Source organism: Trachemys scripta, chromosome 5 (genome assembly GCF_013100865.1).
Source record: "Trachemys scripta elegans isolate TJP31775 chromosome 5, CAS_Tse_1.0, whole genome shotgun sequence".
NCBI lineage: Eukaryota > Metazoa > Chordata > Testudines > Emydidae > Trachemys > Trachemys scripta.
In genome coordinates, this window is record NC_048302.1 from 92,035,173 (window position 1) to 92,059,143 (window position 23,971).

The 23,971-nt window shown below is 38.8% G+C and overlaps 1 protein-coding gene across 3 annotated transcripts in view; it reads left to right on the forward strand.

Moving 5' to 3' along the window:
* The window catches only part of GABRA4 (gamma-aminobutyric acid type A receptor subunit alpha4), a 60,143-nt gene that overhangs the window by 20,373 nt on the left and 15,799 nt on the right, over positions 1-23,971 (forward strand). For all 3 annotated transcript variants that reach the window (XM_034772724.1, XM_034772722.1, XM_034772723.1), the window contains exons 7-8: positions 555-707; positions 11,395-11,654. In XM_034772724.1, the coding sequence (XP_034628615.1) occupies positions 555-707; positions 11,395-11,654 (413 nt within the window). The remainder of the gene's footprint in view (positions 1-554; positions 708-11,394; positions 11,655-23,971) is intronic.

Sequence of the window (23,971 nt, forward strand, 5' to 3'; positions counted from 1 at the left end):
TAAAGGCATTATGTAAGTACAGAGTATTTATTTATTCATTCACTGTTTAATTATGACAGCAGTACTAGAATGGAAACACCTTCTGAAACAATTACAAGTTTCCATATAAACTAATATGTATCATAAGGTAGTACCTAGATATTATAGTATGGTGTCTATGTACAGTGAAATGGATATTACAGATGCCACAGCTGGATAGATGATAAATAGATGCCTTGTATGCCTTGAGAGTGTTTTCTTCTTGAGATGGCAAAAGACCTCTTAAATAGCACTTAAACCATAAAAGGCAATCCAACATTAGCTATTAATTTATAGTCTTTTATATTATGTCTCCAGAATGGCATTGTAAGGTCATATTACTTTCCATTTTGTTTGATATCATACTTCCTTTCCTTCTTCTTGTTTCCTAAGCAACACATCTTTCAGTGCTTGTGTTGCTAAGCTCTGAAGATAATATTTTCATATCTAATTCTGGTTGGCTGTCAGAAACATGGTTATTCTGCAAAATTGCATACAGGGTCAGAAGCATATTTGCCTTTTGCTTTATTTTATAGGTGAATATGTTGTTATGACAGTTTACTTCCACCTCAGACGGAAAATGGGTTATTTTATGATTCAGACATATATCCCATGCATTATGACTGTGATCCTCTCGCAAGTGTCATTTTGGATAAATAAGGAATCTGTTCCAGCTAGAACCGTATTTGGTAATTATAATCTCTTCTTCTTCTTTTTTTCCATTTAATTATGTTTCCTCCTCTAGTCATTTTTACTAGAATAATCCTCATTATGGGACAGAATATGCATACTTCCTCTAAAGCAGTGCTGCTAACATGAGAAAATAAATTAAGTTCAAAGGCAGATGGTCCTTCGTTTACTATCTGCCTAATTATAAATATTAGGAATATGTAACTTGGATCACTGGACCATGGAGGGAAACTTCGAATATTTAACTTGGAGGGGAATATGGTTGATTGTAGCAGGGTTAAATATATTGGGACCCATCCCTGTACCCATTCAAGCAAACGGGAAAACCCCCATATCCAAATCAGGCCCTCAGCCTGCAGAAGAGACAGTTTTACCCTCAGGTGTATGTTCCTGGCTCTTCTTAGAGTAACTCCAACTGAAGTGTCATTGAACTAATTTTTTTGGAATTGCGTATGTGTGAGCACAGATCTCGGGCACAAGTCTCACTAACATCAGTGGAGTTTTGTCTGAGTAAGGAATTTAGGTTTAGGTCCTGTACTTGCAGTTAAACTGTTTCTTTTCTCCTGCTGCCTCCATGAAAATGAACTGAAAAAGCAATTAGGCAAATGATCAGAAAATATTAAAGTGACACACATTAAAATACAATTTGAAAAGAGACGCTACAATAAACACTGAAAATGAAACCAACAAATGTGTGGAAGACAAAATGTACGAAACTAAGCTGGTTCCTAACAAAGGAATGGAAAAAACAAGCATGGTTAAAGCAATCTTGTAAAGTGACTCTCTAATGTATTGTATTTTGAAGCGAGATTAATCAGCTGGAGAGCATTCAGCCAAAAGATGTATTATATATAGATTTAAAAGAATAATAATACTACAAGTTAATACTTCTAAGTGACAGCTCAACCAACACTCAAGCAAAGATTGAAAGACTGTCCAGCATCACAAAAAGACCTGGATAATAATCAGTAATAAGAAAAAAAAACAAAAACAAATCTAATGAGAACCTTACATTAGACAGGGAAGGTATACAAGAGGTGGGTCAATTCACATACATCGGCAGTAACTTGCAAGGCAATGGGGATGTCCAGATGGAATGGTCTGGGGGCCTGGCTGGACGTTGCTGGTGACGTAGCATCCCCTCCCCCAATACAGAAACCAACAACTATGTTATTTTGATAGAAGTGTCACTTAGGTACTTATCTAGGGTGGATATGGTATTGTAAAGTGATAGCCAAGTATGCTAATGCAAGATTTTTGTACCCATGTCTATACAACCTTTTGCACAAGTGAAAAGGCCACAAAAATGTACTTAAGTTGTCAAAAAAAGTCTGAAAGAAAAAATTGCCAATAAAATGGGATTTCAACAATTTATTTTATGACAGAAACAAATCTTAGTCATATAAAAGGTTTCTCTGACATGTTATTGAGGCTCATTACTTAAAGAATGTTGGCCTCATGTTTTGTATTGATAAATACATAGGTTATTTATTGACATACAAGTTTTAAACATTCATTATAATAGAAGCCAGGTATACTGTTGAACACCATGGTGCTAACAAAACACTAATAGCCAATGGACACCCTCTCAGTGAAGGGCAATATGACATTATATATGTGTGTCTATCCTTTGTCAATATATTTGCCATATGCAACATGTCTGTCTGAGCCATCTGTAATCTCAGACTCGTCTGAATCGTAGAATATCAGGGTTGGAAGGGACCTCAGGAGGTCATCCAGTCCAACCCCCTGCTCAAAGCAGGACCAATCCCCAACTAAATCACCCCAGCCAGAGCTTTGTCAAGCCTGACCTTACAAACCTCTAAGGAAGGAGATTCCACCACCTCCCGAGGTAACCCGTTCCAGTGCTTCGCCACCCTCCCAGTGAAAAAGTTTTTCCTAATATCCGACCAAAACCTCCCCCACTGCAACTTGAGACCATTACTCCTTGTTCTGTCATCTGGTACCAGTGAGAACAGTCTAGATCCATCTTGTTTGGAACCCCCTTTTAGGTAGTTGAAAGCAGCTATCAAATCCCCCCTCATTCTTCTCTTCTGCAGACTAAACAATCCCAGTTCCCTCAGCCTCCCCTCATAAGTCATGTGTTCCAGCCCCCTAATAATTTTTTTTTGCCCTCCACTGGACTCTTTCCAGTTTTTCCACATCTTTCTTGTAGTGTGGGGCCCAAAACTAGACACAGTACTCCAGATGAGGCCTCACCAATGTCGAATAGAGGGGAATGATCCCATCCCTCGATCTGCTGGCAAAGCCCCTACTTATACAACCCAAAATGCTGTTAGCTTTCTTGGCAACAAGGGCACACTGTTGACTCATATCCAGCTTCTCATCCACTGTAGCCCGTAGGTCCTTTTCTGCAGAACTGCTACCTAGCCATTCGGTTCCTAGTCTGTAGCAGTTCATGGGATTCTTCCGTCCTAAGTGCAGGACTCTGCACTTGTCCTTGTTGAAGCTCAACAGATTTCTTTTGGTCCAATCCTCTAATTTGTCTAGGTCCCTTTGTATCCCATCCTTACCCTCCAGCGATCTACCACTCCTCCCAGTTTAGTGTCATCTGCAAGCTTGCTGAGAGTGCAGTCCACTCCATTCTCCAGATCATTAATGAAGATACTGAACAAAACGGCCCCAGGATCGACCCTTGGGGCACTCCGCTTGATACCGGCTGCCAACTAGACATGGAGCCATTGATCACTACCCATTGAGCCCGACAATCTAGCAAGCTTTCTATCTGGATCCACACTGGCAACTTTCTCACCACAAGTACACAAGTAAGCCTGTGTGCACTCCATGCTCTGTCTTGAGCAACTGTAGTTGAGCTTACACTTTGGTTTTTTTACATCCCATATAATGAATTCTAGGAGTGCTTCGGTGTCTGTGTCATTAGTGATGGTGAAATGTGTCCACCCTTGTCATGTTGCCAGTCATTTCCAATGGGGAAGGGATGTCAGGCTGAGCCTCCATGTCATGGTTCCAGATAAGGGTCTGGTAATTTGCATGCTTGGTATATTGCAGAAGACTACTGTAAATTGGGGGAGGGCCTTGTTCCGGGCCTGATTGCAACAGAAAAGCTTATATAGTACACTATTTACATCCACTGAGTTAGCTGTTGGGTCATAGAGAAGGATTACTAGAAGTTCTACTGATTTCAGCTGTGCAGGAAATATATCCACTGTAATGCCAAAATTAGTAAGGCTTCAAAAAATGTTTTTTTCTTGACAAGCTTCCATGGTTTTAGTCTGCCAACTTCTGCCAGACTGCTGGTTGAATTACACCCAGTCAGCATATGTACTGCTGGCAACATTCTGCATAGTTGTTGGCCAAATTGAGCTGCTATTGTGTGGGTTGGTATAAACCTGGATTTATCTTTCATACCAGTATGAAACCAAAGGTCTTGAGCTATTTACTTGTGAATAAAATGTACACCGAGAACTGCAACGTCAGTGTCTGGAGCTCACACCCCTACATAAGGGTATTCTTGTGAAACGTGCAACATGAGGTTGAGGCTGAGTATCTGCTTTTTCATGCAATGAGAATAGATATTTTTGATCTACAGCCCATCTGAAGTGACCATGCAAGCAATGAGGCCAACCTTGAATAACCATTTTCTGAGCTGGGATGAGTAAAGTTTCTGCCATATCACACCATGAATCTGACATAAATATTACCAGATGTGCTTTATTCTTGGGATTTCCAATGAATTGCTGCACTACTTTAGGATGGGTGTTTTGGAATCATGGCTTTTGACTTCATTACTTTGTGAGGATGGCTTTTGTGCACTCTCAAAAGCTTTACTTGAATCTTTGACTTCATATTATCTTTGATCAACATATACTCTTTCGCAGCTCTCATAACTCTGTAGAGGCTGGCGTACTATTCTGAAGTTCAATTCAGCAAGTTCTGCAAAGCTAGTTGCACCTCCTTGTGTGACCATTTGTATAACAGCTATATTCTCCAAGCTGTGGGCATGTTGGATACATTGACTCTGTTTCTTTTTCTAATTCAGGCAATTACTCATTCTTTGCCGTTTTTGTTCAGGGTACCATCAGAATGTGCTAGAGCATAGGGAATTGTGGCAAACACATGTGTGAAAACTTCCTTCAGATTAATCTCTATTGTTTGTGCAGCTACTACAGGATGGCTAACAACTCCCTGTCTGCAATCACTACTAACTTCAGATTTTATCTTTTCCTTATTGATGCAAATATCTTGATTGTTGAGCTTGTGCAGTGATTCAAAGAATCCAGTGATATTTGAATTTAATCTATCTTCTACAAACTGTTTCATTGCTTTGATTCCTGTATCATTCTCAGTAACAAGCTGTGTGGCAACCTCTGCGCAATGCAGTTGCAATGTTGGTGAGTCTGTTAAGTCAGCATTCAAATTAAATAGCTTTGTCATGGAGTTGGTGATGATGTGAACAACCTTATCTACATCTCCTTCATCACGCTGCATGCCCTCCTCATGTTTTCCTTCTGAAACATATGAGTCTGCCTTATCACACATTACTTTCATGGAAGCTGTGATAGCTGAGTGCTTATGAGCAGCGATGAGCCATCTAGCCAAGGCTCCTGGTTTCAAAATGAAACCCCATATACTCGCTTCTACTTTACTCTCACAGTTTACTCTTTGTTTGAGTGCCATGTCTGTCCATACTTTGCTGAATTTATTGCTAGACTGAGCCACAGCATGATTTCCATGCACACACTGCTCATGAACTTTGGGGGCATAATCTGGCAGAAGCTTCATATCATTGATGTTCTTAGATACCCAGATACCATAGTTGGTGTGGTCAAAGACGAAAAATAGTGGTAGCATCTCTACAGCTGTCAACAAGGTGCAGGTCCCAGTTGCTTTCACGTTCAGCTCTAATGAAACACATTAAGATGTTAACCATTTTGATGTAATCATCCCAGAATGCAAAGGTTGGAAAATTGATGTTCCAAAATTGCAGACTCTGTGCAATACATCCCGTGCATTCTTGAAGGCATCACTAAGCTGGGAAAGTGTTGCTGCCACATTTTGACATTCTTGGAGCTTGCTGTTGGTGACGTCTACATCACAGTCGCTCTCATTGTCTTGAACCCACTTACAAAATGTTATCCACTGCAATCTGGACAAAGCCTCCACTACAAGGTTGTGGGCCCTCACTCCACGGTGGTATGATTTACCGTTAAGTACGTTGCTTGCTGTGTTGCTACCATACACCCGCGATTCTGTGAGGTTGTCTTCAAGGCCACTGTCTTCATACTTCTTTCCAATTACAGCAAGAAATGTCTGCTATGTGGCATCTACCCTTAAGATTGTTTTCTAAAATTCCTTTGGGTGCCTCCACTGACTCTCTCTTTGGCCTTACAATATATAGTCCCATCAAATATTGAGACACTGTAATCTTGGCCAAGAGTCCTGGACATCTTGCTGACATTCTTCATTACAGTAAAAACTGTACTCGGTTCAGTAGGTGGTGCTGGCAGCATTGGGCAGTACCTAATAAATGTGACGGTTGGTGTGGCAGAAGAAATCATCACATTAAAAGCTGTCCATCCTGGTATTTGCTGAGCATTCACCTTTTCAAATTTGCCTCAGATAGTTTGGTTGGGCAGCATCTTAGAATTATCCATTGTAGATCAAAACTGGTGGCTTGTTGGAAAGTCTCAACATCAGTATACCAATTACTTTTTACTTCCCCCACAAGATTAGGTCATGACCCATGAGGATTGCACTCCAGTATGTCTTGGAACATTGCAGGAGTTTCAGGTGATTGTCTTTATGGTGCTGTTTTCTTTGTTTGAGCCTGAGCTGCCACTGTGCAAAAGCTGCCTTCCGGAATAGAAGGGGTCTGATAGACTACCATATCGAGCTAAAATTAAAACACCCTTTGCCCATGTTTTATAATTGTAAAACATGATGTTGAAATAAGCTAATTTTTTTAGACATTACATGGTGTAAGCAAATAAAGCAAATAATAAATTACACATATAGACAAAACAAGCAGAGAACATATTTAAATAAATTTTACCATAATGAAATCAATATAGGATAAAATTAGTATGTAATTATATAAATGTTGAGAGAGTCATTACTTTGACTGTTTCAAGAAATTTTTGAAGGCATTTTGACACGACTTCATAAAAAACATCCATAATTCTCAAAGTCACCACTGCATAATACCACATCTCCCCCGCCCTAAAAATCACACTTGAGAGTTAATCCCCACATTAAAATGCATTAAACTCTCTCTGTGTGTGTGTGTGTGTGTGTGTGTGTGTGTGTGTGTGTGCTATGAATTTCAAATACAGGTAGCATTTTCCATGTGGACCCCCCGACTAAAAATAATGTCATGAATTGGCAAGATAACAGCTGCAGTGACAATCTTTAACAAGATTTAGCCGTTGAAAATCTACAACTTAAAGACCAAACTATGAATCATCAACTGAAATATTATGATTTGAAAGCTAGAAATCCACCAGAGATATAGACAGATGTCCAAATGCTTCAGGAAAATACTAAGTATGAAACTGAATTAATTTTAAACAAATGCTGAGATTCCTCAGAGTTCTGCAACTCCTTATTTCCAAAGCTATCCAAAAAAGAAGATGAAAATATCTAGGACACGTGTGAAGAATAATCCAGAACATCTGCCATGGTAGGCGTGCAATTGGGCAGCTGGAGGAACATGTGACAGGGGTCAATTGAAAGAATCCCTCTGTCAACCATTACTCTGAGAGGGAAAATGTGTAGACTTAACAACACAGAGGACACGAAAAGAGCAGACCAGGACAGACAGGGATGGTGGAGCCTTGTTCATGGCCTAAGCAGCATCTTATTGATGATGTGGGATTTAGATTCACAAGTTTACAGCTGAAGGCCACATTTTATCACTTAAAATAAAGCAGCGCCTATTTGGTTAACACAGCAGTCTAAAAATTCTCTAAGTATACACTCTCCATTTTAGCTGCAAATAAAGGAACAAATGATGGCAGCCAGTCCAAAAAGCTAACAGAATGTTAGGAACCATTCAGAAAGGCATAGACAGAAAATATAATGCCATTATATAAATCCATGATATTCCCACACCTAGAATACTGCATGCAGTTCTGGTCACCTCATCTCAAAAAAAGATATCTTAGAATTGGAACAAATACAGAAAAGGGCAACAAAATGATTAGGGTTATGGAACAGCTTCCATATGAGGAGAGATTAAAAAAGACCAGGACTATTCATCTTAGAAAAGAGATGATTAAGGAAGGAGGATATGATAGAGGTCTATACAATCATGATAGTTGTGGAGAAAGTTAATACAAAAGTGCTGTTTACCCCTATACATAACACAAGAACCAGAGGTCACCCAGTGAAATTAACAGGCAGAGGTTTAAAACAAACATTAGGAAGTACTTCTTACACAATACACAGTGAACCTGTGGAACCTGTTGCCAGGGAATGTTGTGAAGGGCAAAAGTATAACTAGGTTAAAAAAAAAGAATTAAATGATTGCCCTCAGTGAGTTCTGAGCTTGCATTAATGCTAGTTACCATGGGAAGACAAAGCTCACAGTTTTTAGGGGCCAGTTCTATAGATCTATAGAGTTGAGTTCTGCAAGCCCGCCCACAGAAATTATGCTGCCTTGTATGGCTCACATCCTATACTAGCCAAGCCTATTGTAATTCTGATAAGTAACAGAAACATGCACAGTAGTAAGTCATCTTTGTGTTTTTATTGTATAAGTTTGGTGCCAAAATCTTACAATAAACTATGTACAAAAGATCTGATTTTTACATATCGGGTATGGGATTCTATAGACGAGGTGAGTTTTGGAGAGCTGCTGCTGGTGGATATGGGAGATCAGTTTCCCTTAGGAAAGGGGGAGAAATAATCTGCGTAGTTTTAGGGGTTTTATGTTTTTGCTTACTATGCTGATTCTTTTTTTAAAAAATGCTTCTATGTGCATCTGCTTGGAAATGCGCAGGTGTGTTTAGGGCTCATGTCTGTTAGCATTTTAATAGAACATTATTTGCTAGTCTGGAAAGTTAGCCTACGACACACACAAACATAAGGAGCAGTTAGGGGCTGGGATATTTTTGAAATATCTTAAAGGCTTATAAAATACAGAAAATTGCATCTGATACTTTGAAAACATTCTGGGGAAGAATTTCTGCTCCATCAACACCATTTTATTTTATTATGTTTTTCCCTTCTCAACATCGCTAGGCTCTCCCAATTGTAGATTGGCTGCTTAGTTCAGAACTTACCCATGGTGCCACTGACGGCCACGGGTAATTTAATAGTTACTAGCTTTTCAATCTCTCTCCCCAAATAGGAGAGGTTTGATTCTGGGAAATAATTGACAAATCACTCCAGCATCAAATGGTGCCTTCTTGAGGAGAACTCTGACCACTGCATGTTGAAGAAAGGTCAGCACCTTCCGCTGCTAACCAACACATTAATAATGCCATCAGTAAAGACATATCAGCCAAACTACTGGGTCTTGGAAAACAGAGTCATCTTCTTTAGAAACAACGATTTACATAGGAATTTCTTTACTAGCTAAATTATTTTAATTAGCCTGAGAAAATCCCATCACCCACATCGGTACGTCCACCATCACCTTTATGAGTAAGACTCCTGCAAGCTCACAATGAACTGGATTTATCTTGTTGGGTTTGACTTGGGGTTAACTTCCCTCCCTTTCCATGAACCTGCTATTTTTCATTTTACTCTCGTGCAAGGTTCCTATTCAACCTGTTATACAACTTGCATTGGTGGCCTCCTTGTGTTCTCCAGAGACCCTATACAGTTTTATCTGGATGAAGCATTTATGTATTAGATTCCCATACTGCTAGTGTCACAGATTTACTTTTCAAAAGAAATGGGGCCAACCAACATGAGCTCAGAAATTTCAATATCCATTAAAAACTTTATTTTCAAATAGAATTATTCATTTTACATGGTGAGAAATTCTTAATATATGAACCACACACTAAGCCAAAATCGGTACAGATATTTGTTTTCATAAGTGGAGTAAAGAGTAATCACTGAGTTTTCTTTTGGGTTATCCTTTTAAAACTTAAGCGGCATATTCATAGTACAATAAGTATCTTTTGTGTTGGAAGAAGTGGAATTTTTTTGAGGCATGAACAGTGCTTGCAGTACTTTGCATAACATAAGAAAGCAAGCTTACAATTTAGTTTTATACTATGTGTTTACTTCATTGTAATACCTGAAATGCAGTTTTTGAGTTCAGCTGAGACCTTCATGCATGCAGATTTTAATTAAGTGTTCTCTTTCAGATGACAATATCCGAGTTTCATCTCCATACTTCTAGCAGAAAGATAAGGTTATAGGTGCCTTGTTAAATAACAAAATTGCCAGCCCGACAATACTCCAGTTTTTTTGAGCACCAAAATAAATTGTTTTCTTTAATCTTAATGGTGCTATTTCTACCTGGATTATCAGTAAAATAGGGGAAAAACACAAGTTTGATGGAGACACTGAAGATAATTTGATATTTTTCTTCTTTAGCCTGAGTACAGTACTGTATATTACAATATAATGCTTTTAAAAGGAAATATCTACCAAATACTAACCCACAGCATGAAATTATATAACATACGCTTCCTGTATAAAAATATGCTGATAAGTGGAGGCACAAAGGTTTTATTGCTGTGTGTTTCAGATTACCTACACAATTCACACATGGGGCTTTTCACGTGGCTATGCATTCCCTCTAAGGAGCAGTAACACTTTATTGGTATTTATACAGTATAAACTGCATGTATATAGAATTCATGGTGGTGATTGGTAGTATGTTGTCACAAGCCAGGGTTTAATGCATTATTCATAAGTGGCAAGCCCTTGTATTAAGTATAAAATGCATAAATCTCCATTTGAGGTAATTGTCTTCCTCCTCCTGTCAGATAAATTCCTTTTCTGCATAATGAAGCACAATCATATTTTTATGTAAGGCAGACCTTTAGGGTCCACCTATTTTGCACCTAATTTCCTCTTAGAAGTTCCATGTTAAGGAAACTCATCAATGTGGATGATAACAGCTGCACACAAATCAAAACACCTCAGCCCATAAAGGACCTCATTTTGCAGTCCTTACTCAGGCAAGTCTCCTATTGGCTTCAACTGGCGTTTTGCCAGAATAAAAACTGGAAGATCAGGTCCAGTCACTGTTCCCATTCGCCCACAGACCTTTGCTTGAGAGCAAGACACAGGGCTCTCTTTTCATGAAGGACTGAGAGATCTTGCTCTTCACACATTTTACTAGCATGGGAGTATTAGTCTCAACTTGGGACCTGAATTGAGATCCTCTTATGGCATTAGAGTTACATTATCCTTGGACTGCAAAGTCAAGTGCAGTACAGCAGTGTTTTCTCACAAATTGTTGTTGCCTATTTTGCTTTAAAGCTAAAAGGATCACTAGTGCTATTTTTTTTAAAAAATGAATATTCCTTTCTCCTCATTATTCATTGGCAAGATGATTTAAGTGGCATATTCAGTTAAATGATGATTATCTTGAGATCTGCAATTTAATTGCATTTTTTTATGTTATTAGGTTTTGCAATCCCAAATGGAAAACTACTAGTTTTGAACTTTCTTTTTTTATTTGCATTCTGATCTATATGACTAGAGCAATTAATTTTGCTTTGTTTCTTTGCTTTGAAGGAATAACGACAGTTTTGACAATGACAACATTGAGCATCAGTGCAAGGCATTCATTGCCAAAAGTATCCTATGCCACTGCCATGGACTGGTTCATAGCTGTCTGCTTTGCCTTTGTGTTCTCTGCTCTTATTGAGTTTGCTGCTGTCAACTATTTTACTAACGTTCAAATGGAAAAGGCCAAAAGGAAGACAGTGAAATCTCTCCTTGAATTTCCAGTCATGCCAGTGAAGCGAGAACAGTGCACAGAAGAGGCACTCATGGTATTTTATTTATTTATCTGTTTGTTATACTGTTTTCAGGACTATATACACTTGTTTATGAGTCCAGTGCATGAAAAATAGCTGACAATGTATTTATAGGGTCATGTAAGAGAACATTGTAAGGGATAAATCCTGGTCCTATTGAGGGCTTTTTTCCATTGTCATAAATGGGACCAGGACTTGGTTCCATACTGTTCATTTTGATTAACGAGTTATACCTTCCAGATAGAGGGCCTAATCTTGATGAAATAGAGTGAAGACAAAAGTAGAATATTTAACAACACATGTAGCTTATATTTATCCATCTGGGAAGAGTGGGCCAGACTGCATCCTCCTCATGGGAGGGAGCTAAGCTAGAAGGTTCTCCTCGTGGGGTTTCCTCCCAAATCATTCCATTGTGTCGCTTTCACTCCACCTCCCTGTTGCCCAGGCTGTGTGTCCAGTCCACAAAATCTACAAATCCCAGGGCACCAGAGGAGACTGGGATCATTTACATGGAGGCTTGATGCCTTTCTACTGTCTGAGTGTTTTAACCTTCCCTTTACTCTCTTGTCTTCACTGGAGCCACGTTATCTGGGCCTCCCCTGGCTGAGGCTGGCACCAGCACTCTGAGAGTCCGAGACTATTACTTTTCCATGGAAATCTCTGCAAGACCAGTGGGGGTGACAATGCACCTTATCCTCAACCTAGATCCCAGCCTGCTCACTCCTTTCTACTGTCACCCCCTGCACAGTGTCCCAAGCCAGCAGGGTGCCCTCTGAAGACTCCCAGACAATAGGGGTAACCACAGAGGCAACTATATCCATATCCATGTAAGAGGCAGGCCTACCACTCTCTGCATGCAGATCTGGGATTCATATTTAATTAGGATTTCAAAGAAGGAAAGAAAACATGTATCATCCTCCAGAGTCAGGATCCAATGTAGTGGTGGTGATGGTCTGGCTGCAAGCAGTAATTTTAAAATCAGTTCGATTAAAAAAATAGCTTTCGGCAATAAGAAAGTTCCCCTCTACACTAAACATGGAATTCAGCCAAATGTAAGTTTGAGGCTTTGCTATTGCCATTTATAATTTTTTTAAATTCTTGCTTCCACTGCTGAGTGATTGGACTATGTCAGGAAAAATCAGTAGGTGTCCATCAATAATTAGATCTTTCTTCTTGCAGACTGTTTTTTAATAGTCTCTTCCCCCCCCCCCCCCCCGAATTTATTAATGAAGCAGTTAAAGTTTTGGTTTGAGCCTGCTGGGAAGGACTTCTCTGGGATTCTGTAACCCTTTTATATCTTCCTTTATTTATTTTAATTTATCAAAGAATTCTGATCCCCTTGCTCATGCTGAGTAGCACATTACTCCCCAGGGAGCAGTCCCATTTAAATCAGTGGAGTAAGGTACTACTCAGAATAAACAAGCGTGGCACAATCTATCCGACAATCAATGTTCCTTTATGTGCAGATCTCACAGCACTGAACCTTCATTTTCTATGCAATCAGTAAGTTGGTCAGGACTCTTATCATGTGGGATTTGTCAGATCCTGTTGTTTCACGCGTGGATTTGGTTTTCAAGGAGCTGATTATTATGTCTTTTTGCACGGGCACCCCCACTAACTACTGTCAAGCCTTTTCCATTGATTGCTTTTTAGCTATCGTAGTGTCCTAAATGAGATCTAGGTGGTTTGTGTGATTCTTATTTTGATATCCACACTGGCTAATTAAAAGTCTGACCCCCAACTCCCGTTGAAGTCAATGGAAGTTTGAGTTGTATCAGACCCTAAGAGTATGCCTATACTGCAAAAATGCCAATGGCAGCAAGTTTCAGAGCCCACATCAGTTTCAAAGCCTGAGCGGGAATGTCTACATGACTATTTCTAGCCTCATCATGTGAGCTTGCGGCAGTTGACCTGGGCTCTGAGACTTGCTCCAGCGGGTGTTTTTTTTTTTTTTTTGTCATGTAGATGTACCCTTTGAGTCCAGAGGCTAGATCCTCAGCTCCACTCGGCTTCAAGCCAACTTTGTGATCCCTGAGACCCTGAGTTAGTGGGGTCTGATTCTGAGCAGATGCAAACAGCTGGAGCAGGGGCCACGGTCCCAGGGGAAGAAAATGTAAAGGAAAAAGGAATTCAAGAAAGCTGCTCAAAAGGGCCTGGGGATTATAGCAGAACACTGATTGAATAAAAGCCATTTGCAAAAAAGGCTAATGTTCTGGGGTTTATTAACAGGAGTGTCATATTTGAGACATGGGAGGAAATTTTCTTTCTCTACTTGGTCCTGGTGAGGCCTCAACTGGATTAGTGTGTCCAGTTTTTGGCACCCCAATTTAAGAAAGATGTGGACAAACTGAAGAGAGCCCAGAGGAGAGCAACAAAAATGTTCAAAGGTTTAGAAAACCTGACCTATGAGGAAAGAGTAAAAAACTGAGTTTGTTTAGTCTTGAGAAGAGAAGATTGTGGGAGGACCTGGTAACACTCTTCAAATACTTTCAGGGCTTTTTATAAAGAGGACAGTGATCAACTGTTCTCTGTGTCCACTGTAGCAAGGAAGATTTAGATATTAGGAAAATATTTCTAATGATAATGATAGCTAATTACTGGAAATGGCTTCCAACAGAGGTTGTGGAATCCCTATCATTGGAAGTTTTTAAGAACAGGTTAGACAGACATCTGTCAGGGATCGTCTAGCTATATTTGGTCCTCCCTCGGTGTAGGTAGATGGACTAGATGACCTCTTGAGGTCCCTATCTGCCCTGCTTTTCTATGATTCTAGAATAGAGATTGATCTCTTCCCTCCACCTTCACTCTCTATTGCCTTCCTTTCCCTCCCTTCTTCTCTTTCCTCCCCTGCAGTCCACCCACTTCCATTTTCCTTCCCATCTCTTTGCTCTCTCACCACCCTCCTCCCATAGTTATTCCATAGTAGCACCCCTGTGGATACTCTGAACATGGAATAAGTATGTGCACATGTAGAATTATTGCAGAGTACCTCTTGAGTTTTTAATTCACACCCTAACTTGGTTCACAACAACTTTCCTATGTAGGCAAGCCGTGAGGTTTGAGTTCAGAAGAATTGCAGGCCGGTGCCCAGTGTTTAGTATTAATACACCATAAAATAACTTTTAAATGTAATTTATCTTTTACTATTATTTTGTCTCATCCTAATTAGGTGATTCACTTTGATTTCTTATGTCAATCCTGTTTGGTTTCTCATATGTTGATGTTTGTGTTAAAATAGTGGAATTAGCAATAAACTTGGGCAAAATTTGTGAAATTAATGAGACCTTTTTTTTAAACTTGTCTTACATAATTTAGTCCCCCTGAAATTTAGATTGTTGGTAGAATTTTGTCAGATTGGCCGTTGTCCACAGGGAAAAATGTGAACATTCAAAAAGACAGTTAGCCAGAACTTTGCACTTGTAAATTTTGAAAAAGCTGTCCAAAGTCTTAAAGTCCTAAACCCTCTCTCTGGAGCATAGCCAGAGTATCTGTATTGTGTGATAGGAATCTCCCACTCCCCTTCCTGACTCAGACTGAACTGCCCCTGCTATCACCTGCCCTGGGAGGTGTAGTAATGACTATGCTTGCTTTTCACCATTGAGATTCTCCAAATTTAGGGTAGCTTTAGATCCCCTCAAAACAACAACAAAAAGACAATAACTGATATTATGCAAAAAAACAAAAAATGCTATATATTAAAAGTAGAACTAAGTTCTGCCCTTCTCTGGGATGTTGTTCCTGAATGAGTATTCCTTATCTATATGAATTATCCCAATAATTTAAGTGGAGTATTTCACATAAACATGGGTTTGCAGCACTGGCCTCTGTATGAGGAAGGCAGGATATTGGACTATGAAGGTGGGTCCCTTGTGATGGAGGGGGTTTGTACAGCCCAATAAACATAAGAATTAAGCAAATTAATAATAGGATTTGATAACATTAAGATTATTTTATAATTAGAAATATTTTTTCAAGTATGTATGTCATCCATTAGATCTGTTTCCATGAGACCAACAATAATTTTGAAATGTGTTTTTCATGTAAAGTCAATGTATATATTACTCAGACCAATATACTGTGTTTTTTTAAAAGAGATATTTAGATTTTTAATCAAAAGCCCATTCTCCAAATGTCTGATAGATTTTCCTTAGAAAGCTGTTTCATTGGAAAGAAATGCATTCTGGTCTATTTGTAGGTGTCTATTTGCATTATGCAAATCTATACCAGAGGTAGCATAGCTTTGACTACAACATACTTTGACAAAGTTGTTGGCTGTATGATATGACTAGTTGTTCTTTTGTGTAATTACATTTACTTCACTATGTTTACATCATGAGTCAGACTGACCTAATATATTTTAAATTAAATTACATTTTGTCTAAAAAAAAAAAGTGTTTTTTCAGAGCATAGTTTGACAATCTGATGCATTTTAACTCAGACCAATATATTCCAATGCGCTCATTACTCAATAAGTCTAACACAACTTTCTGACATCAGTGGATTTATTTCCATACTTGGGCCTCAGTTCTGCAATTGACTCTGCTCTTGTGAAACAAATTACAGGATTGGTATCTTGGGATCCAATTTTGATGTCTTTACATAGGCAAACCTCATTCTGCCCTCCTATCAGCCATGGTCTTTCTGAGATGCTTGGAGACGTTCGATGGAACTCAATGGGTTTTGGATCAGGCCCTTGAGCCTCCACTGTGATGCACTGGTGTTGCTGCAAGGATTGCACCATAACTTAAATTAAAGAGCTTAGTGGTACCCAGGATACATCACATGGGATGTTTGACTGAAAGGGAGTGTTCTTGCATTATTCATACTGAGATGCAAATATTTATTCTCTTTTTGCTGTTTCTTCTTCTTGAGATTGGTTTTAATTCTGGTATTTGGCCATACTGTAAATATCCAAGTATTTATTTTATTAAGACACAAGCAGTTTCTGTTTTCCACTGTCAGTCAAGGTTATAATAATAACTTTTCTTATCAGGCCTGTAAAGATACTCATTTTACTGATACCTCTGTAGGCTAATTTAAATTTGATAACTTTATTGTATTACATTTACCAAGGCTGTATCAGCTCCCATAAGAAATGTAATTTGTATGTCACAAACAAAAACTGCCTTGGTTTGTGATTTTTTTTTTTAAATTATTTGTCTCCAGTTTGTTCCCATAAAAAATTGACAATATTTTGTTAGTGTTTATATCTATAGCAGTCAGTTTTTCCTAGTATTGTTCTGTAGCTGGCAGAAAGTGCTGGTAACATAGCAAAAGACTAATCAGTTCATATGAGCAGGAAAATCATGTCATATTAGTAGGTCAAATTCTATTCTCTGATGTGCAGCTCCTGTTGAAATCAATGAGGGTTGTGTGGATAATCTGGAAGGGTAGAATTTGGCCTGTGACTATTTTTATATTAGAAATTGCTTTGTTACTGCAATGATTTAACATACAGTAGTGGGTCAACGTGAAGTCAATATTTATTCAGAAACATGGTGACTGGGCCTTTTGAGGAAAAATTATTTTTCTTTCCCCTCTTAAGATTTCCATCTTAGGGGGTAGCAATTGCTTCTGAAGGTCAAGGATGGGAAATAAGGGCCATGCCTTATTGCTTTTAAGGGCTTTGTTCAAAGTGTATTCTCAGTTATGCGTTGCTTACTTTCTTTCATATGCAATTTCTGAACAAAGAGACATGCCTTCCCTACACAGTGTTCTTCTCCAAGTTCAGCTCCTTTCTGTTGCTCTTGTCAGCTCCTTGTCCTCTCTCAAGCCTTTAGTTCACTCAGTTCACTATCTCCACGCCCACTCAGCCCCTCTGGCTACCCTGCCTTCTGACTGGGACGCTTAGTGCTGCGGTGCTTGATGTTACCTCCTCCCCACCATGTCAGCTTCCTTTATTGTTGTCCAGTAGACAGGAAATCGGTCACCTATATCTGCCCAGATAACACTCCTCTGCCCTGGGCTTATGGGTAGTGGGATGTTTTGTGTGTGTCCAGTCTGTAAAGAGATAGGATATGGCAACCCAGGATGCAAGGAATCTGCACTTCTCCTAAGCCGCTTCTGCCTGCATTATTCCTGAGGAAAGTGCAGCAGAGCTTAGAGTTACCCTCCTCTGACCCAAACCAATAGGCGAGGATAGGTAGCACCTATCACAGCCTGCCCCCACTCAAGTGTAACCCTGGGGTGGTGGGGTGGGCAGAAGATTAGGACCTTGTTGCACCAGCAAGAGTGAATCTGGACCTGTATGTTTTGATCTTTGTTTAGGAAAAGCAGAAATATTGTTGTATGTCATTAAGGTTGCCAACTGTGATTGGCTGTATTCCTGGAGGTTTCATCACATGATATAATTTTTAATTAAAGATTAATCTTTAATCCCTAGAGACTCCAGGACAAGCCTGGAGGGTTGGCAACCCCAGTGCTGGAAGAAGCTGAATGATTTATGGTTTGTCAGAATCATGGTTCTATTTTTATGTTTTTGTGCTAGTTTCACTTCCATTTAAAGACATACTGACTTTTTGTGTTAAAGAAGAATTTCATCACATTTTGGGTCATTTCAAAAAGTTCCATTTTAAAAAGCAAATCTCTTCAGCACTATTAGTAAGATCTTTATCCTTCTCAGTGTATCTGTGGGATGTCTGGTTCAAAAAGTAGGTCAGTTTAAACAAACCCTTTCCTACCATTCTGAGCACTTAAAATTAAATCAAATATTTTTAAAGCTTAAAGTTACAAATAGATGTAATTCATACTGACACGGTTCCCCTTCGTTTATCCTTACTAACCCAGCTAAAGTATTGTTGGCTTATTGGGTGTCTGTTTAAAAATCTTATAATTTTTGGTCATTTATTATCCAAATCTAGCACATGCCAGATATTCTCTCATCATTGTTGTTTGAAGTTAAATTGTGACCACACTGAGCCAATAGGAGTTTTGCCATTGGCTTTAATGGGGTAGGATTTCACCCTGTGACTTCAGGCACAGTGCTGAGCAAGGAGAGATGCATACGGTGCACCCCACAATTCCTCCCCCTGCTTCCTCTTTGCTCTAATAGCGGCAGTACATGATTAGCTCCCCCGTCCCCACTTTAGCTATTCTAGCCAGTGAGTAGAGGGCTGGAGCCTGCCCCGAAGAGGAAGTAAAGTGGCAAGTGGCTTTGCTTGCTCCAACATGACCAGATCTAATGTTCAGATAGCCCATGGATAGGTACCTGCTCTCTTACCCCCTTGCATGGACGTGCAGTCACTCACATTCTGGCCCTAGCTGTTTAGTTACACAAGTGTTTAAATAACGCTAGAAAATGGAACAATGATTCAGTTTTAAAATGTAATAGTAGTGTTTCATTTCTGTCTCCATGGTCTTAGGCATTTAAAAACAAAAAGTAGTGGTGCTGAGCGGTTAAATCCAGCCAGGAACCAAATGAGAGATACTGGCCTTTAAAAATGTCAGGTGGTCATGCCAAAGGAGGAGCATGATCAAATAAAGCAAAGGAGGAAGCTTTCAGTGCTCTGTGAATAATTTCTTTGACATGTCAACAATTTTCTATCGCTTTAGTTTCATTAGCATCTCTGCTATCAGTAGTTCAGAGTAATAATGAGAGAGCAGTTCTGTGTGGGATGAAAGTAGATGTGGGTCTAGAGTGAGGGGCAGATCTCATACTAAACCTTATTTGAAAGGTCCGGTAGTGATGACTAGCTGCCTAACTCTGTAGTGATTCAATGTGCATGCTGAGCATTTGGATACCCGAGGATAAAGTCCAGCTTCTATTGAAATATCACTGTTAGCCTGCTAAGGCCCTGAGAAGCCCTACGCATGCCTTTAACTTTACATACTATGAGTAGTCCCATTGACTTCAGTAGAGTTAAGCATATGTGTAAGTCTTTACAGGATGGAGCCTACCTGCCAATATTGCAAGTAGTTTAAATGGGCTTCTTAGTATTTCAAATTAGCAATATCATTCTGAAAGGTATAAATCAAAGAGTTCTATTAACTTGGATGGTCCCTCTCCAGAAACCTTTGATACAGTTAGGACGTGGAACATTTTCATAGGCAGCCACAGAAAAGTGAAAGCTTTCTTCCTTTGGAAGGTGAGCAGAGTAGTTCTTGGGAGATGGAAATCAAGGTATTAGATTTAGGAGGTCAGATTCTGATCCCACAGGTGTAAATAAAAAAAAAATCCATTCAGTTACAGATCTGGGTCTGTCCATGGATAATCAGGTTGTAATGACAGCAATGTGACAAAATTGTTTGACTTTAAAGTTGTTCCCACAGGAGTTCTGTCACAGCAGCTTTCTTGTAAATAAACAGGATGTCCTTCTGGAGTGCTTCCCACCTGCAAAGCCTGCTAGGAAGTGTAGCAGTTTGCTAATTCTTGTAACTTTCTAATACTATAAAGAACTGCCAGAAATGCAAGCTAGGCACTGTGAGGCTCTTCTCTGTCATTACTCATTTTAAGCTCCAAAGGCCTGAGTCAAATTCCATTGAGTTAATTGGGTTTTGGATCAGGCACTTACTTTGGAAATTAAAGCAAAAATAGATAATGTTGTTCTTGTAGGCCTCTGTTCAGGAAAGCACTTAAGCACATGCTTAATAAATGAAAGCACATGCTTAAGTGGATTTAAGCACATGCTTAAGTGCATTCCTCAGTCAAGGAGGATTGAACAGATCCACTGAAAAGTAAATACTCTTCAGTTTCATCATTGAAATAAATAATGGTGGTTGTTGTTTTAATATTGGCTTCAAGAATCCAGTTAAGATTTGTATCAAACCAGTTTATCAGATCTTTTTGTCTTCTAGTCTTTAAATGACAGTAAATATTGAAAATAGCCAAATATTGTAATATCTTGGAACATTTTAAAAACACAAAAGGAGACTATTCCCCTGGCTGGACAGAGTAGGATTTTCAGATAGTTCTGAATAAATACTATGCTTTCTAAAGAACAAACAAGGAAAAGGCTACATTTTTTTAAAGTTGTCATTTCAATAGTCGTCATTTATATGAATGTGTATTCATCCACAAAAAGGATCAATTTGCCTATTTCCTGTAAAGATATTTATGATAAACCTGCGAGTTAAATTTGAATTGTTTTTTGTACTGTGGATTCAATATTTTTTCTTGGTTTGAAAATTGTTATGGGAAAAACTGAGCAGTGAGGTTTATGGTGAGCCCAAGCACCACCAAACTTTAGGGTGTGTTTTCTATGCTAATTGGGACATTTTAGCTGATTTCATTTATACTCTGAGGGGATGAGGGTGGGAGGAAATAAAGCTGTTAGAAGCTTGGAAAAATCCCTCAGGCAGATTAGTATGTTTTCAAAGGCATTTTCACCAAGCCACTGTAGCAAATTTAAGGAGAATTTAAGGTCACTGGAGAATTGAAAAGTGGAGAAACACTTTTTTAAAGTCCTTCTAATTTCTAATCAACTCTTTCCTCTCTTCCTTTGAATACACTTTAGGGAACAATTCTGCAATGGCGGATAAACAAATAGACCTAATGGATCTTTTCCATATTCAGTTCTATTTCCTGATTCTCAGACTCTGGCCTTATCTAAATTGCATGATTTTTTTTTTTTACATTTTTATTTTAAATCTTGAGCCTAAATATTGCACAGATGGAGGGGATGATATGACACAGCTGAATATCTGGCATTACAGATAGGATTATAAAGAGTAGCTTTCAATAACTATTATTTCTGTTCCCATAATAATTCATAATTTGGAAATCAATAGAATTTAGAAATAGCTTTTGTGCACTATGGTATTCTTCTCTCTTTGTAATGGAATTCATTGTCCTTTGTGCAGGTGTAGATTTTACTAGGACTAGGCAAAACAAAATCTATAATGCATTTCTTCTGTAAATATTGATCCCCCTGGCTCTGGAACATCAACCTAAGAGATTTCTATTCCAAGTTTATATGTTTTGCTGTGACATGGCAACATGGTGAATCAGGGCCAGAAAGGATTTTTGATTTTCTTATACTACATAATCAACATTAAATATCTGGGGGAGGGGCACAAGTGAACAATGCATACTAAAGATAGGAAGACCACTGTTGTTTACACTGATGAGAACATGTTATCTCCATGGCAAACCTCAAATCTCATGCAATTTGGCAAGTTGTCACATCCTCCTGAAGTAACTGGAAATCACCGCTTCTGTAGGAAACAGCAGACAGGATAAGAAAAGAGCTCTTGGATTAGAGTGCAATGGAAAATGTTTTCTAAACTGGGATAAACGCAGGTTTTCATGGCGTGGCTAAACAGTACTGTACTTATTGACAGAATCTTTGCCCAAATCTTCCAAATTTATATTGAAATCCAGACAGGTGACTACCCTTACCTTCACAATTTCCTCTTAGATAGGATTTTGAAAATTAGCCATATTTGCACTTTATTTACATGTGCTTTGCAGTGGTTGCATATGTAAATTAAGGAATTGTGGCACTAGTGGCTAAGAAGCGCCATCTGAAAACAAAATTACTCAATTTGTTCGTGGAAGAACCATTATTATGCTGGCAAAGTTGCATGTAGTTGAAGTCACACAAAATGCGTGCCTTTTGGCATGAGTAACTGAGTTCTAATTTTGAAAAATCCACACTTTGACTGTGTGACATCAAATTACTCCCTGTTCTTCTTGTACATTAAGTTAATCTGCATGTGGATTGTAAATTACTGAAATCTTAGTGATACTGCCATGGATGAAGACAGACTCTAACTCTGGGCCTGCCAAATTATGGAGAGTGCACATGCACATGAATTTAACATTTGCTTTTCTCCACATAACCGTAAAACCCTCTTTAGTCTATATTATGGCTATATCCTTCCCCTTTAAAACAGCAACACAATAAGCCTATTATTCTGAATTGTTGGTACAGTATCTCTGACCTAAACAGAGACCCTATTGCTATAGAATCTAGTGTCATAAAGGGACCATTACAGCTGTGGAAGAACATGCTTCCATAGCAATGAAAGCTTCTTTGCAGTGCACAGTTGCTGCAAAAGCAGTCCTGGGACCTTCCATGAGGTTGCTCTGAATATGTCTGGAGTAGGATGAGACGGACAAAGCACTGCTAAAGTGTTGTCTCAGCAGCTCCAGGAGCCACAGCAGCACTTGAGCAGTCTGGGTCCAGGACTGCTGAAGTGCTGTTGTGGCTTACTCCATTCAAAATAGTTCTGAAGCTGATTTGCAAATATGTGACCCTAAACGTATCACATTCCTGCTTATCAGCAGTTGATGATAGTCTTGAGACTAATGGCTAGAGACCTACAAAGAGGATTTATGCACTACTACTACTGATAGTTCTTTAGCTGAACTAATAGATTTACTTTTTTTGAATTCAGATCCCAATAGGGCATGTTCCTCATACAAACTGTGAAAGCAATTTTAAATGAAAGAGAATGATTTAAAACTGCTATGTAGAACACTAGTGTGCTGCAAGAGGACTCTCAAAACACTTCGCTGAGAGCTAGAAAGGGGCTTGGCAAAGAAATTTGCCTAATGCTGCACTAGCATATGACTTTCTTACAGCTTGCACAATTCTCAATATTTTGCATCACAGACATATTCAGTGGGGTTTGCATAATTTGATGCACTATAAATACTTTTATCATTGCTTCAGCATTCCCATACTAATACTGCATTTCCTGTGACTTATCTAAGACATCTATCCTGCAATATTTTAAATGTATGTACTTGCTTGTTTTATACTTGACCAGGTCTCATCACGAGGGATGTAAAATGGGTGTGTTGATTTGTTTTATTTGTTTTAAAACAACATGACTACATTTGTCATTTCAGTGTGTATATTAATATGTTGTTGATCCAGTTGTAAATCTCAGGTCAGCTACTATGCACTGTTTCAGTTCATGCTAAATTGGCAATCTGACTTCACTGAAGTGCAAAATTGGCTTGCTTGTCATAAACTGGTAAAACATGGGGAAAAAAACAATCTAGTACCTGATTTTTTGGGCTCAAGTCAAGGATTATGTATGCTCAGAGGAAGTTTCAAAATTTGCACTTTAGATGAACAGCTGTTATAGTGTGCAAACCTTGTTAAATATTGAAGAGTTTTTTGATTGACTCTCATTTGAAAATCATTCTAGTGTGATAGCAAACAACAATAACCAGCGGTTTTAGCCTTATTTTATGGACACAGGGAATGATCTGTGAGTTGATTTTGTGAGTGATTTATTACTCTATTTTGGTGGTGTGATGTATTTTCTCATATAAGGTGACCAACACAACCTTGCTGCAGGAACCTGCCATAAGATTTAATGATAAATCTATCCAATCTATGTTGAACTATGCTAACAGCATACTTCATTATGTTTTCTAT